This window comes from Fragaria vesca, linkage group LG3 (genome assembly GCF_000184155.1).
Source record: "Fragaria vesca subsp. vesca linkage group LG3, FraVesHawaii_1.0, whole genome shotgun sequence".
NCBI lineage: Eukaryota > Viridiplantae > Streptophyta > Magnoliopsida > Rosales > Rosaceae > Fragaria > Fragaria vesca.
The window spans coordinates 4,762,873-4,779,370 of NC_020493.1; the positions used below are offsets into that span (position 1 = coordinate 4,762,873).

At 37.3% G+C, this 16,498-nt stretch overlaps 1 protein-coding gene and 1 pseudogene across 2 annotated transcripts; both read right to left on the bottom strand.

The window, feature by feature from the left end:
• Window positions 1–5,804: 5,804 nt before the first annotated feature.
• Window positions 5,805–7,380, bottom strand: LOC101307574 (annotated as a pseudogene). The gene has a single exon (XR_184362.1). The product of XR_184362.1 is annotated as a cannabidiolic acid synthase-like 1-like (transcript).
• Window positions 7,381–13,726: 6,346 nt separating this feature from the next.
• On the bottom strand, window positions 13,727–15,442 carry LOC101295400 (tetrahydrocannabinolic acid synthase-like). Its single transcript, XM_004293647.1, has one exon. The coding sequence runs from the start codon at window positions 15,426–15,428 to the stop codon at window positions 13,848–13,850; it is 1,581 nt and encodes a 526-aa protein (XP_004293695.1). The 5' UTR covers window positions 15,429–15,442; the 3' UTR covers window positions 13,727–13,847.
• Window positions 15,443–16,498: the final 1,056 nt, after the last annotated feature.

A 16,498-nucleotide genomic window follows, 5' to 3' on the forward strand; every position in this document is an offset into this window, starting at 1 on the left:
ATAGGCCCTCGTAATCGTGCCCCCCGCTTCGGCTTCTTATTTGTAGGCCATTTTTCTCGGAGCAAATTACAGCTGCTTGAACATGAGATTCATCAAAAGGAGTTATGATGGCCTCTGGTTTTGGTGTGGAATTGTTCGAGAATCTGAGGTTCTGTATGGAAGAATCTAACACTGAAGGATAAGCTGAACTGGTTCTGGTGAGAATGATTTCATTACTGGAGTTAGAGTTCTGAATGTGGGAGGAAAGGCATTGCACAAAGCTTTCAGAAATGGAGCTTGAAGCTATGGACCAAGCTGAGTTGAGAAGGATGAAAAGTAGGGGAAATAGCTTTGCATGAGAGGTCTCCATATTCATTTCCTCAGCATAAAAGATGTGAAATGCTCTGAGCTTTACTAACATACATATATGTGTGTAAGTCGTCTGTTGATGTGAAACCGTAGGTTCCGCTTTCTAGCACTTTTTTAGTATTAGTGGGGTAAGTCATCTATTGTTGTTTTGTCCATTTCTAAATTGATATGAACGAGTCTCCAACAATAATTCTGAAAACCTAAAATTCAAGCAATGCAGCTCCAATTAAGCAGATCGATATCTGAAAACCTATAGTTCAAACAATGCAGCTCTAATTAAGCACATCGATTTCTGAAAACCTAATTAGTTAAGCACGCCGATATTGCATGTTTCTACAACCTTGAAATGTTTTTTTTTTTTTCATCAAAACTTTGTTGGATATAAATTTCATATTGGAAATATATAACTTTCCCTATGGGGTTATAAGAGTTTATGTCACTTCATCTACTGTCAATTGGTTTTGAATATGAACCTCATACTACTTCATCACAATATTAGAGCAGATTACGCACGTCTATGTGTGAATGCGTAACGGCCACACAGACTTCACGTCCACGTGTGCGGAGGCGTGTTAAGATACAAATCCTATATTAGAAATATGAGACCTTGTTTACGGGTTACTACTTTATCAAACTTGTGGAACTATGATCGACACACGATTTTTTTGGCAAAAATATCACACTCCACCCATAATCACGATAATTTCATCATATAAGAACACTAGCTAGTGCAATTTTAGAGGTGTGTCATGTAATTAGGGCCACCAGTTTGAGTGACACACATTCGAATAATACTGAGTGGATGGTTAATCATTGGAAACCACAGGTCCAACTGAGATATGTAAATAAGGCATGCACGCCAAGTTAGAAGAAATCTATCTGCAGGGTGGTGTCATATTAGCTCGAACACATATTTGGAGTAGAGACAACAACTAGTTTCTAGATTTCTGGTATAGTTTGGTACTAGTCTTTGTCCTACGCGTTGCTGCGATTGATTTTCGTGTTTAGTTAGTACTGGTGATGATTAAAAATAGGATCATATATCTAGAAATTACGCACACTATTTGCTGCAGGTGGGTTTCAGAATGTACGTAAAAACATGAACCCTGTAATGAAATGGCGTCGCATTGTTCAATCTCATATTCACTATGTATTGCATATATTACTGAAACCAACAATTTTACTTTTAAAAAAAATATGGAATCAATAACAAAGCCCTTTCTTATGTCATTTTTCGGTGAAACAATTATACATTTCTATGGTTCATGATATTGGTCCTTGGCTTGGAGTTGATTGACCGTGCCAATTGATTTGGGGATTCAACACACTTGTCTGGAAGAGCATACACCCAATAGTGTTCTTTGCACAATTGCTCCCAAATTTGTAATCTCTGCGTTGCATAACTTTCTGCTAGTCAAGCTAATGATAAACAACAACAACACTACAACATGAATGCTAAAAATAATAGAGAAGCATTGCATGATTATCGCAAGACCTAAATATTAGAATTATGACCACATGACATTGAATAATACCACACTAAGAGAGAAAATGGTAAAATGGTATGATCTGTATATAATTACATATACAATATTAAGAGCAGAATCATATAAGAATGAATAAAAAAAAAATTATGACCCATTCTTCTTCAAGTAGACATCCATATCTATTTGTCTGCCACCAAACAATGAATTTTGTTTGTTTGTTTATTACACCACAAATATTAAACATGACAAATTTTTCTATCATTTTGCTGTTAGTAATGGTATGTGAAGGATTTAGATTGTATATTTATCTGCAATAGCTTAATGTTCTTTTTGCGAAATTGTTCAAAAACGTTAACTTTAGTACAGAACTGATATGTATGTAGAGATCATTACAACCATGCATGTTAACTATTAAATTGAATCTCATAACCTATATGCATTAAAGATTAAGCTATGTGTTTGTATAAATTTAAAAGTTTCTAAACACAATATGCAAATAAGACTCCATGTTTAAGCTGATGGTTTCAATACCCACAAATAGAAGAACTGATTTCAATACCCAAAAAAAGAAGAAGAAAGAAATCAATGTTCATCAATTTACAGATGAATAAGAACCTTTATAGGGAGGCTATATATTCTTCTTCTCATAATAAAAGCTGATTTCCCCAGGCTATGTTATACTAAATCCCAAATCAGCTTATCACCAATTGCTTTGAACCATGAAATATAAAGTCTTCCAACTCTGGACGAAGGCGTAAACTTAGAGAAGGAATCGATGACACGATCATTTCAAAACCACAAAAACAAAATCAGACTGAGAGCAGAGAGCATGCAGAAAAAGAATCAGTAGAAACAATGGACAAAACTCAAAAAAGAAAAGAACGCGCAACATGGCCATACTGTTTGAGCCCAGTGGGTATTTTTGGTCCAAGACTCAGGGTACGTTTTGGATAACATTTGGGCCTTTACCTGTGGCCCTTTTTTTAATGCGAAGCCCACGAAGGGTGGCGAAGTCTGGCAACACGCGAGTTGGAATTGTGTAAGGATTCTGATACCTCGCGGGATTCGATGTCCTCGCGGGATCCTTTGTTCTAGTTCGTGTAGGATTCTACAGTGCATGGCGAGGTAGAGTTGGAAATGGACTGTAGTACCCGCGGGATAGGATCGCTTAGTGCTCGAGTTCGCGTACGACGCTACAGTGATATGATGCGGGGCGGTGAGCGAGACCTAGGCGAAGTCTGTTTTGGACACGTGTTGCATGGATCGCGCGGCTCGCGAGCTGGTCGTTTCCTGGTGGAATTCTAATTGCTGAGTCCGAATGGATTTGTGATTAGGTCTCTGCGAATTGTTTGCGGATCGCTATATAAGGGAGCTTGACACAACGAACAAGACACACAATCAATCATACAAAACAACTGCAAATCTTCGAGCATCCTCGAAACCCTAAGTTCTAAATGCACCTCGCCTTAGATCTCAGAGCCCGTCTGGACTCGCCTCTCTTTCCCAATTGTTGCTTTGCTCGCTTCGAACAGTGAGTATCGATTCACAGGTGACTAGATAGTTTGCTCGTAATTCCTCGCCCGCGAGGTGACACTGGAGCTCTACTTCGCCTGATTAGAAGTCAAGAACGCGCACCATTCTCGTTCCGCGTCCGCGCGGTGGCATGCCCTGCAAACCCTAATTTACTTTTGGTAGCACAAGTTACCTTTCTACCCCTGCTGAGGATCGTGGCCAAAACACATACAACAACAACAACCAAGAACATCTGGCAAGTGGTGGCGGCAATATAAAGTAAATAAAAATAAAATAGGGGCAAAACCGTAAAAACACACGGTCTCTAGGGCAGTATATAGTAAATACTGCTCAAGTGCTCAGCTTTTGAACCCAATTATTTTAACAATTCATTTTTTTTTTAATATTTTTTTTTTATGCTGTTCGTGTTCGTCGGAGGATGAGGATCCACTACTCACTTTCAAGTAAATGAAATAGCATTCTACCTAGCTAGCTAGGTTTGTTGTCATCTGTTGTTCGCTCTGATGATAAGTCTATCTTTTATGTTTAAAACAGTCGCAAGATAAGTACTTTAATGGAAGCCTTTTTATATATGATCTCAGGAAGAAGATAGGTATTGATGATTTCATGCATACATACTCATTCGAAGAGAAAACACTGCCTTAAGAACTAGTGGATATCTGGATATATAGAGTAGAGAGGCACCCTTGTGAATCTTCGCGATCGTTAGACAATAAATATGATGAGGATTTACAAAAAAAACATCTTTAAATAGCTCATTTCCCTTTCATATAGTGGTATAGTCTTTTCTTCATAAATATGAAATGAGGTGATACAAACTTGACGTGATTATCTTAAAAATCAATTTAACTCTCAAATATTATATTTAGTTCTGTGTAATACATCAAATATATCATGAGAAATTGTTAGGTAATTTATAATTGGAGCAAATTTATTTAAAGTCACCAAGTTTTTGCATATATAGGTTTGTTCTTTTTAAACAAATTAATTAGGATCAATGTCCACTAACCATTTTTTTGAGACATCAAATGTTCTTTAGGGCTCCAAAAGAGCTAGAATTAAAGCCCAACCTGTCTATCTCGTTGACCCAATCCCATTTTGCTGACATTGTTCATCTTTGACAACGAACATTTCGTTCTCTCTCTAGAGACTTCATGGAAATATTAGGGAGGAGGTGTGGATAGCATCTTGTTTATTAGTAAAAGTAAGATAAATGTCTAATTAAGTAAGGAGGTTCAAGTGTCAAACTACCAATTTTGACGAAATGAATGAAAACTTCATAAATTAAATGAGAAAATAAAATTACTGATAAAGATTAAAGAGATATTAAATGAGAAATTTGCTGTAAACATATATAACTACTTCGGATCATATCAATCATAACAAGGCAACAATGTATCAAGATGGTGCAATCGTACTAATCCATACTTTAGTTCTTGATTCATATTTCATGCTAGTTTCATTCTAAAAATAACGTATTTATGATTATTTAGAAATTTCTAGATTAGTTATCTTCATTATCTCAACAAAATGAATAAGTCACGGTGTATGCTGCATATGACATTATATATGAGTTGATCATAAAAACAATACATGCAACACATTATTTCCTTGATCATGTTAATGCAAATACACATGATAAAGATGCATATGTACAATATACAATGATAGGTTCCGTTACTTAGTTGGTTAAGATGTTTAATTAACAACTTTGATGTCATGAGTTTAAAACCCACTAACATATGTATGGGGTATGAGTTATTAACAAAAATTAAAAAAAGAAAATCAAGGTTCCCGTCCAGCCCTCCTCAGCTCTCTTCACATAAAAATAAATAGTAAATACATATAGTTGGAACAATAAATTAAAGCAACGAGATCTTTGCCCAAATGACAAGTTGATTCACTTTCAGGCCTTCAAAACTTGAGAATGGCAACTCTAGGTTTCATTATTATTAGAATTAAATTCAGTTTACCCCCTTGTGGTTTGGGGGTGACTTCATGTTAGTCCCTACACTTTTATTTTCATCAGTTTACCCCTTGAACTCTTCAATTTCTGTCTGCCGTGTCCAAATTCTCATATTCCGTTTGAATTGACTTTTAATTATCAACAGTTAAGGTCCGATTTGGACATATAAGGTCTGATTTGCCTAAATTCTAGATAATGACCTCACAGTTAAGGTTAAAATTATCAGCAGTTAACGTCCGATTTAGACAGAATATAGGACATTTGGTCACGCTTAAGGAAAGTTCTAAAGTTTGAGGGGTAAACTGATGAAATTGAAAGTATAAGGATTAACATGAAGTTACTCTCAAACCTCATGGGGTAAACTGAATTTAATTCTTATTATTAATTTTGAATGAGAAATTAAGTCCAATACATCTCTTTATTGTTTGTTACTTTATTTTGGAACCTAAGCCCATTTGTTGGTTGACATTCTACTTTCTATCTGATGAAAACACTGGGATGCTTTGCTCATTCCTAAAGAAGTTGCCAGGATCAACCAAGGTCTTAACATGAACAAGTTTCCTGAAGTTGTTCTTGAAGTACTTCAAACCCCAGATGCTTGCTTGTGCATAGCTTGTATTGCCATTATTGTTCCTCCCCAAATCAAGATCCCTATAATTCAGATAGGCAGCTCTAGGAGACTTTGAAACATACGGTGCCATGTATGCATACAACCTTCTCATAAATCCAACATACTTCTCAGTATCCTTTCCATCATCCCAAACAACCATATACTGGATTTCATATATGTTTCCTCGTCGATGTGGGAAAGCAGTTTCTGAATCGGCAATCTCACTCATTTTTCCTCCATATGGTGTCAATATCATGAAGGATGTGTTTGCTTCAACCAACCTCTGCCATAAGCCTTCCAAGCCAGCTTCTGAGATTGGCTCAGTCACATAGTCTGATTTTGCTTTGAAGATAATGCTGAATTGCCGGCGCTTCAGCAAAATCTCTAAGGATTCGTGTATCGAGTAGCCAGCAAAGTCTAAAACAGACTGAATCCAACTCATCTCGGTGCAATGGCTTCTTCCTAAACTCAACTCTGGGAAGTTGTCCTGCATCAAATGGAAAAGTTTCTCAACCGGGCCAAGAAACAAGGAACCGAATTCAACTATAATAGTCTTGTCACCACTTCTTATAACTAGACGTATGAAAAGTTCTTCAGGAAGCTTGTCTGCAATGTTTTGCCATTTCAAAAGAAGTTTGGTTGCGTCTTGTTCTTTTGTCTTTGTAATGTGGCAAACTGTTACAGCAGGGGGAACAGGAACCAGTCTAAGTTTCCATGCTAGAATGACTCCAAAGCTTGATCCACCTCCTCCTCTGATAGCCCAAAAGAGCTCTTCTCCCATGGACTTTCTATCTAGAATTCTGCCATTAACATCTACAATTCTGGCATCAATGACATTGTCAGATGCTAGACCATATTTTCGGAATATGGTTCCAATTCCACCTCCACTGATATCGTCCCCCAACACCAACGGTGGGACAAATCCCTGCTGGAAAGCCATAGACTTTACTCTTCTGTGCAATGCTGTAATACACCTCTCCAAGAGTAGCACCTGATTTGACCCAAGCACTCTCATTCTCTATGTCAACATCGATGGAACGAAGATTGAACAGATCAATGATGATGAAAGGAGCTCTGGACACATAAGATAGGCCCTCGTAATCGTGCCCCCCGCTTCGTGTTCTTATTTGTAATCCATTTTTCTTGGAGCAAATTACAGCTGCTTGAACATGAGATTCATCAAAAGGAGTTATGATGGCCTCTGGTTTTGGTGTGGAATTGTTCGAGAATCTGAGGTTCTGTATGGAAGAATCTAACACTGAAGGATAAGCTGAACTGGTTCTGGTGAGAATGATTTCATTACTGGAGTTAGAGTTCTGAATGTGGGAGGAAAGGCATTGAACAAAGCTTTCAGAAATGGAGCTTGAAGCTATGGACCAAGCTGAGTTGAGAAGGATGAAAAGTAGGGGAAATAGCTTTGCATGAGAGGTCTCCATATTCATTTCCTCAGCATAAAAGATGTGAAATGCTCTGAGCTTTACATACATACATATATGTGTGCGTGAACTTACATTCATTTGAAGTCCAATGAAGACAAGTCAATGCCGTATGCTTCTGTCTTTCTCTTTGTTTTCCTATCAGTTTGAGGAAAATTCCACAAGTGACTTGTCAATAATTTACAATACGTAAGGCAATAAATAAAAGACGGACAGCTAAACTCTACTTTTCGTAAGACGTTGTTCAATGAATTGAAATGTCAATTCTCTCATCTATGTTATCTAGTGCATGGAGGTTTTCATCAGAATTCAAATGAGATTTGTTTTCTAGTATATTGACTAATGTATGCTTATGAATATGGATATATACAATACTGAATGAAATTGAAGAAGACTAACATTCAAATACTGATGCTGATTATGTAGCTCAATCTAATGTTATATATTATTGTCCGTAAATAAACAAGAAAACCATCTAGAACACAGCTGCTTCTGTATTGTCATATGGTACGTCAAGCTTATTTGTTGGTTAAGGCAGCCATGGCCAGATTATATCGTCTGCCTCTTCTGCACATTGGTGGAGAAAAATGCCTGGAAGAACAGTAAACATATGAAATCGTATTCTACTTTTGGCCTATTTATTGTTTTCTTCTCTCGGCCAAAGCTGATTAATTTATTTTTTAGTCTTATTTTCCCCTAGTTGTACTTGGGAACACAGGGATGCTTTGTTCATTTCTAAAGAAGTTAGAAGGAATCAAGGATCAACCAGGATCTTAACATAAACAAGTCTCCTAAAATTGTTTTTGAAATACTTCAAACCCCAAATGCTTACTTTTGCATGCGTAGCTTGTATTGCCATCATTGATGTTCCTTCTCACGTCAAGATCCTGTTATTCAAATGGACACCTCTTGAGGGCTAAGAAACATATTGGTGTCATGTATGCATATAAACTACGAAGCTGAAGAACAATGGCAAACTAAAAGGAAAGAAGATCCTTGAATGACATCGGCTCTGGGGATGACATTGTATTGGATATATCAGTAAATAACTCATTCCTGCACAATGGCTTCTGCAATGTTCAGTTTGTCAAATACTACAAACTGCTGCATTCTGAGAGAGTGATCTGCTTACTTGTTTTAGTATCTTGTTCTAGGTAAAGCGGGGAATCAAGGCTTATGTTGATATTGCTAACAATTCATTTTCAACTATAAATCTGTCCACTGCACAGGAATATTCTTTCATTATATTTCCAACCACCACGCCAGAACCAACATTTATTTGTATATATCATTCGAACAGACATAATATGAGCACGTTTGTTACACCACGGGATGGGAGTCATGGGACGGGACACACGGTGTTATAATAAGAATAAGAATTAAATTCAGTTTACCCCATGAGGTTTGAGAGTAACTTCATGTTAATCCCTATACTTTCAATTTCATCAGTTTACCCCTCAAATTTTTGAATTTCCCTCAACCGTGACCAATGTCTCATCTTCTGTCCAAATCAGACGTTAATTGCTGACGTGGACCCAATCTCATGAGTTAAATTATGTTTGTACCCGAAGCTTAGAAAATTTTCAACTTAGTTAGGGATAAAAAGGAATGATTTTTTAATTTTTTTTTCACTAGTTTTTTTGTTAAATGACAATTTTAACCTTAACAATGGGGCTCGTATCTAGAATTAACGATCAATTCAAACAAAATATAAGAATTTGGTCACGACAGACAAAAATTAAAGAGTTCAGGGGGTAAACGGATGAAATTAAAAGTGTAGGGATTAACATAAAGTTACCCTCAAACCATAAGAGGGTAAACTGAATTTAATTCTAAGAATAAACCCATGTTTGGCACAAGGACTGGGTTTAATGTGCATACAGAGTCCCTGATACCACTCCACACCGTCTTCCATAGCGGTCCCAAAATTGGTGGATTCTGCTTGTCTGCTTGGGTAAGCATTTGCTTGGATTTGCTTGGATTCACCGATTGGTCACACGTCATTTACGTACAATCTAATGGACAATAATCAAGAAGTCCAAAACACAAATCTTACACCACACATAGCGTATCTCTCTTCCTGCTGAAGAGATTGAGATGGGCATGGTATTTGACTATTTGGCGGTGGTTCGGCGAATGTTGTATGAGACTTGAAGTAATGAGAGACTAGTATCCGGCGAGAGGTGAGCGTCGCCGGAAGCTTGAGTTATGACATTGAAGGCCCAGAAGAAGCAGATTGGACTGCAAACTAGGCAACCGCGAATAAAGGAGGACTGGGTTGTTGATCGAAGGGGAGATGTGAGTATCAGGAGATGATTATTGCGATACTGAATGGCTGGGTTGCATAATGGGGATCTGATTTGGGTTTAATTGAAATTGGGTGGCCATTGCTTCGTATCGAATCGGACCCGAAAGCTAAAAACCGGATGACGATGGTTTTGATTATGATAATAATCGTTTACGTATCTTACATCCTCATGGAGATGCAAGGTAGTTCATACATACAATTGATGTCATATATCTGAGTTTATGAGGATATGATCAACAGAGCAAGTGGTTGCATCTGGAACCAGAAAAGAGAAAGAAAAAAGAGCAAGAGGAAGAGGATGGAGTTGCCAAAGGCTGATCTGGTGTGGCAGGGTAACTTTTGTGTTTTGGTCCTCTTTAATTCGTGTCCATTGGATTGCTCAGAGATGACGTGTCATCCTGTGAGTGATGTCCAAGTAGATCCAAGCAAATACTTGTCTAAGCAGATAAGCCGAATCCAAAATTGGTGGGTTCGTGGAAACCCTTTGTGTTTTGACGCTGAGTGCATCTTTAGTAAACTTTTTATTTTGATTTTTTAGCTATTTTAGAGAGCGTGTTTAGTTTTTCTGGATGTTTTAGGAGCTCCAGCATAATAGTCAAACTTGAGCTATATTTAGCTAGCGAGATAATTTAAATGAGACTAATTATAATTTATTACATTCTTTTAAGATATTTTAGGTGATATATAAATACATTTAAACTATTTAATCTTTATTTGAAGAATAATATTAATGTAATGCTAGATAAAATAGAAAACATTGATACATACACATTTCTAAAGTGACTAGTCAAAATAAATTTGACAAAAATTTAATTCAATTATGGCTAGCATTGCTAAAGATGCTCTGAAAACTTATTTCTCTTCTTCTCCTCGCCTCGGCCTCATTGATCTCTCTCATTCTTCTTTAAATTTCTTCTCTAATCGAATCCTTATCTTCTCTCAAATTGGGTTTTTGCAGATCGTGACTCCATCTGAGATTGGATTTTCGTGAATTGGGACTCCATTTCAGATTGGAGATTTGCAAATTGTGACTCCATCTCAGATTGGGAATTCGCAATCTCGACTCCATCTCTGATTTGCTAAGAATTATGTTTGATTTGGTGTATGGGTGGCTTGAAATGGTAAGAATTGAGATCATTATCATGTTTTTGCTTTTCTGTTTCTTTTTCTTTTCTTTTCTTTTCTTTTTTGGCCTTGTTTGGTTGGCAGGAAACCATGATATGGGAAATAAATTAATTTGGTTTTCCATTTCAAGAGGTTGATTGGTTGTACATAGAGACAAGAAAGGAAACAAAAAAAGAGATGGAAATTGACTTCCTCATAAAACCTGAATTCAATTACTTTGTCAAGAGGTGGTATTCCAATTCCATTCCCATTGTCAAAGCCACAATTACGAGAAAATTTTAAGTGCTACGAGAGGACCACATGGCAGTCTGATGTGGTCCTACATTCTAATCAAATTTAGATATGTGGATTTTTTACAACTAAAATTTTAACTAATATTTTCTATTTTTTGTGAAATGACATTCATAGGTATTTAGCAAGTTCAACCTGGGGTTTAGGGTATAGGGTTTAGGGTTAGGGTTTAAGGGTTTAGGGATTAGGGTTTAGTATTTAAAAAACAACATAAAACCCAAAATAGTCTTTGACAAAATAGCTGAAATAATTTTTCATGAAGAAAATGCACATGTCTAAATTTAATTGGAATGTAGAACCACGTCAGACTGTCACATAGTCCTCCCGTAACATTGAAAAATTTCTCCACAATTACATAAATTATCCTCTAATAAATTTTAATGTTGTGCGTATTTAGAAATTATAAAGGGACATTATTGAAAAATAAAACTTTATATTTCATTATAATGACTTACCAAATATTACAATAGGAATTAAAATACTTGATTTCATCATTTAATTTCCAATATGTACCAAACATCCATATGGAAATACCAAAACATATTCTATTCCATATCTGTTTTGGAAAGGAAAATACATTTATGTCTCATTTTTACTTTCTTGCTAACCAAACGGGGCAAATGTATCTGTTTAAGGAAAGTTTTGTTCAACATTATGATGTGGTTAGGTATTTGTTTTTTTAGATAGATGTTGAATGTTGTTAATTGTTGATCATCAGTTTGTTGTAGAAATTTTTTTCTTTCTTCTGCATACTTCTTTCTTCTGCATACTGAATTAGTCCAAAGCTTTAAAATATTACCAAACGTGAGTCAGGCATCTTATGGAAATAAGTTAGGCTTGAGGAAAGCTGGACTCTTGTAGAAGTTAAGCATGTCTAAGAAAGTCATGTGTAACAAACGTGCCCTATATGAGTTGATCATAGAAACAATACATCCAACACATTATTTACTTGATCATTGAATGCAAATACACCATGATTGATAAAGGTTTCCCTCAAGCCCTCAGCTCTCTTCACATATTGCCAAATTGATTCACTTTTTCAAAACTTGAGAATGGCAACACTGGGTTTCATTATTACTAGCCTTTTACCCGTGCATATTTGCACGGAATGACGATCACGAACACCTAAAAATAATCGTGAACAGTTAAATAAGTTTAACATATTATACAGTTATACGGCCTACTAACTGATAGTTTTTTTTTTTTGAATAACGAGAGCTTGAATGGCAGACCTCACGCCATAACCATTAATAAAACCTCAGAATACAAGGGGGGACATTGTGCCTAAACCCTATACTATAACAACCTAAAATAATATAGGTATGTCTACAAATTCTATGCATTCTAACAAACACCATTTAACAAAGAATGCATTATTGATTACTCTATTTGCTTTATAATTTTGACGACAAACTGGAAAAATACTGCTAAAAAAGAGTCATAAGTTATCATGTCTATCAGCTTTCTAGCTATGATGCCACTAAAAATTATCAGTAATCCTAAATTTCCTCATGCCACTAGATGGTTGCGACAATTTGACAAAATAAAGAACTCACCGCCTCATTACGGCAAACATGGCACGATGCGTGCGCTTACCAGAACATAGCCCACCAGTATCTAAAATAACCAGACAAAAACCAAAAAGAGCAACCTACTTGTGACTTATAAGAAACTGATGACTTATTTCAGCTGCTAACCAAACGAAACTAGGAAACTAAAAAACTTGACCAAAATAATAATAAAAACCCAAATCCAGGCCAAATCCAGGCCTTGAAGCCCACTGTCGAATAGAAGCCCACTAGCCCACAAATTCTGGCCCAAAGCAGCAACTGCACCCCTTTCTCTTTCCCGCCGCCGTGAAGAAGCCGGCGCCGTCCTTGTCCGATTCCCACCACTCCTCCTGTCGCCCTCCACCTTATCTCGTGTCCAGATTGACCCCCACACCATGTCCACCACAAACCAACTCTCCCCCCGCCGAACTCCGATCAAGACCACGTACACATCCACTCCACCTAGGTAGATCCAAACCCCAAATAGAAATTAGATCGCCGCCAGCAATCCTCCATCGACGACTGCTGGACACCGTCCCTCTCCTACCCAGAGTCGCGACCACCCCGATCTCCCACCACTGAACCGTCACCATCTCATACGCCGCTGCCGACTTCAGCCAAAAGAGCCGTCTGGAACCTCCACCCGATCGCAGCCTCAGCACGCTAGACTCACCCACACAACACACATCCCATCCGACCACCCAAAGCCAACGCTGAAGAGGCTGGAGGCCATCCCCAAAGCCCTGGAGCAGCCGGACAGGCAAAGGAATGGCCGGCGGCGCGATCAAACCCGGACAGGCGAGGGTATTGAGAGAGAGAGAGTTTTTATTTTTTTTTATGATTATCTATTTATTTAATCATTTTAATTTTATTTGTAAACTTATTATTTTAATTTGTTTCACGATTAGTTCTCATTTTAGATGATGAGATGTGTTAATAATAACACAAAAAATGTGTGTTAATAACACTAGCCTTAATTATAATAACTCTTATTTTTGTTTGTATTAATTGATTTATTAAAGATGATAATAAAAGTTCACAATTTGGTAAACGTTTTAGGAGAGCCTGATTTTATAATAAAGATTAACATTGATTTTATAGTAAAGATTAACATTGAATGAGAAATTAAACCGAAGTCCGATCCTTCTATTTATTGTTTGTTTTGGAACCTAAGCCCATTGGTTGACATTCTACTACTTTCTACCTGATGAAAACACTGGGAAGCTTTGCTCATTCCTAAAGAAGTTGCCAGGATCAACCAAGGTCTTAACATGAACAAGTCTCCTAAAGTTGTTCTTGAAGTACTTCGAACCCCAAATGCTTGCTTGTGCATAGCTTGTATTGCCATCACTGTTCCTACCCAGATCAAGATCCCTATAATTCAGATAGGCAGCTCTAGGAGATTTTGAAACATACGGTGCCATGTATGCATACAACCTTCTCATAAACCTAACATACTTCTGAGTATCCTTGCCATCACCCCAAGTAACCATATACTGGATTTTATATATGTTTCCTTGTCGATGTGGGAAAGCTGTTTCTGAATCGGAAATCTCACTCATTTTTCCTCCATATGGTGTCAATATCAAATAGGATGTGTTTGCTTCAAGCAACCTCTGCCATAAGCCTTCCAAGCCAGCTTCTGAGATGGGTTTAGTCACATAGTCTGATTTTGCTTTGTAGAAGAGGCTGAATTGCTGGCGCTTCAGCAAAATTTCTAAGGATTCGTGAATAGAGTAGCCAGCAAAGTCTAAAACAGATTGAATCCAACTCATCTCGGTGCAATGGCTTCTTTTTAAACTCAACTCTGGGAAATTGTCCTGCATCAGTTGGAGAAGTGTCTCAACCGGGCCAAGAAACAAGGAACCGAATTCAACTGTAATAGTGTTGCCACCGCTTCCTATAACTGAATGTAGAAAAAGTTCTTCAGGAAGCTTGTCTGCAATGTTTTGCCATTTCAAAAGAAGTTTGGTTGCGCCTTGTTCTTTTGTCTTTGAAATGTCGCAAACTGTTACAGTAGGGGGAACAGGAACCAGTCTAAGTTTCAATGCTAGAATGACTCCAAAGCTTGATCCTCCTCCTCCTCTAATAGCCCAAAATAGCCCTTCTCCCATGGATTTTCTATCTAGAATTCTGCCATTAACATCTACAATTCTGGCATCAATGACATTGTCAGATGCTAGACCATATTTTCGAAATATGGTTCCAAATCCACCTCCACTGATATGTCCCCCAACACCAACGGTGGGACAAGACCCTGCTGGAAAGCCATAGACTTTACTCTTCTGTGCAATGCTGTAATACACCTCTCCAAGAGTGGCACCTGATTTGACCCAAGCACTCTCATTCTCTATGTCAACATCGATGGAACGAAGATTGAACAGATCAATGATGATGAAAGGAGCTCTGGACACATAAGATAGGCCCTCGTAATCGTGCCCCCCGCTTCGGCTTCTTATTTGTAGGCCATTTTTCTTGGAGCAAATTACAGCTGCTTGAACATGAGATTCATCAAAAGGAGTTATGATGGCCTCTGGTTTTGGTGTGGAATTGTTCGAGAATCTGAGGTTCTGTATGGAAGAATCTAACACTGAAGGATAAGCTGAACTGGTTCTGGTGAGAATGATTTCATTACTGGAGTTAGAGTTCTGAATATGGGAGGAAAGGCATTGCACAAAGCTTTGAGAAATGGAGCTTGAAGCTATGGACCAAGCTGAGTTTAGAAGGATGAAAAGTAGAGGAAATAGCTTTGCATGAGAGGTCTCCATATCCATTTCCTCTGCATAAAAGATGTGAAATGCTCTGAGCTTTACATGCATACATATATGTGTGTGCGTGAACTTACATTCATTTGAAGTCCAATGACGCGGAGTCAATGTTACATTCATTTGAAGTCCATTGAAGACAAGTCAATGTCGTATGCTTCTGTCTTTCTCTTTGTTTTCCTATCAGTGTGAGGAAGATTCCACAAGCGACTTGTGAATAATTTACAATACGTAAGGCAATACATAATGACCGACAGCTAAGCTCTATTGTTTACAGACTTTGAATTGGAATGTCAATGTCATCTAGTGCATGGAGCTTTTCATCAGAATTCAAATGTATGCTTATGAATATGGATATATACAAGACTAACTGAAATTGAATAAGACTAAAATTCAAATACTGATGCTGATTGTGTACCTCAATCTTATGTTATTATTGTCTGTAAATAAACAAGGAAAACCATCTAGAAGACAGCTCCTTCTGTATTGGCATGGTCAGATTAGCTTATTTATTGGTTATGGCAGCCATGGCCAGATTAGATTATCTGGCTCTTCTGCACATTGTTGGAGCACAATGCTGTGAAGAACAGTAAACAACTGAGATCTTAAATTTCTTTGTGGCCTATTTATTGTTTTCTTCTCGGGGCCAATCTGATCAATTTATTTTGGACAGTGTATTTCCCCCTAGTTGAGAACACAGGGATGCTTGTTCATTTCTAAAGAAGTTAGAAGGAATCAAGGATCAACCAGGGTCTTAACGTGAACAAGTCTCCTAAAATTGTTCTTAAATACTTAAAACTCCAAATGCTATCATTCGAACAAACATAAGAGACAAATATATAAGATTGTAGTAACGAATAACAAAACACGCTATGATTGAAAAAGATCAAGATCGTTATGTGAGATCAACACAGAATCAAATTTTTCATCAACGAATCATATTCAATAATAAAAAATTGATGTTAGCACTAACCAAGTAACTACCAGGTTGCAAGACTAATTATTAAGTAACTAATACACAGGTAGGCATCAGTTAGACCTGAACTAGAAGCAAATTTCTACGCTGAGGTTCTTGTGAG

What these genes read in the sequence shown, in the direction of transcription:
- LOC101295400 (XM_004293647.1), bottom strand. Translation starts at nt 15,428, where the DNA reads ATGGATATGGAGACCTCTCATGCAAAGCTATTTCCTCTACTTTTCATC.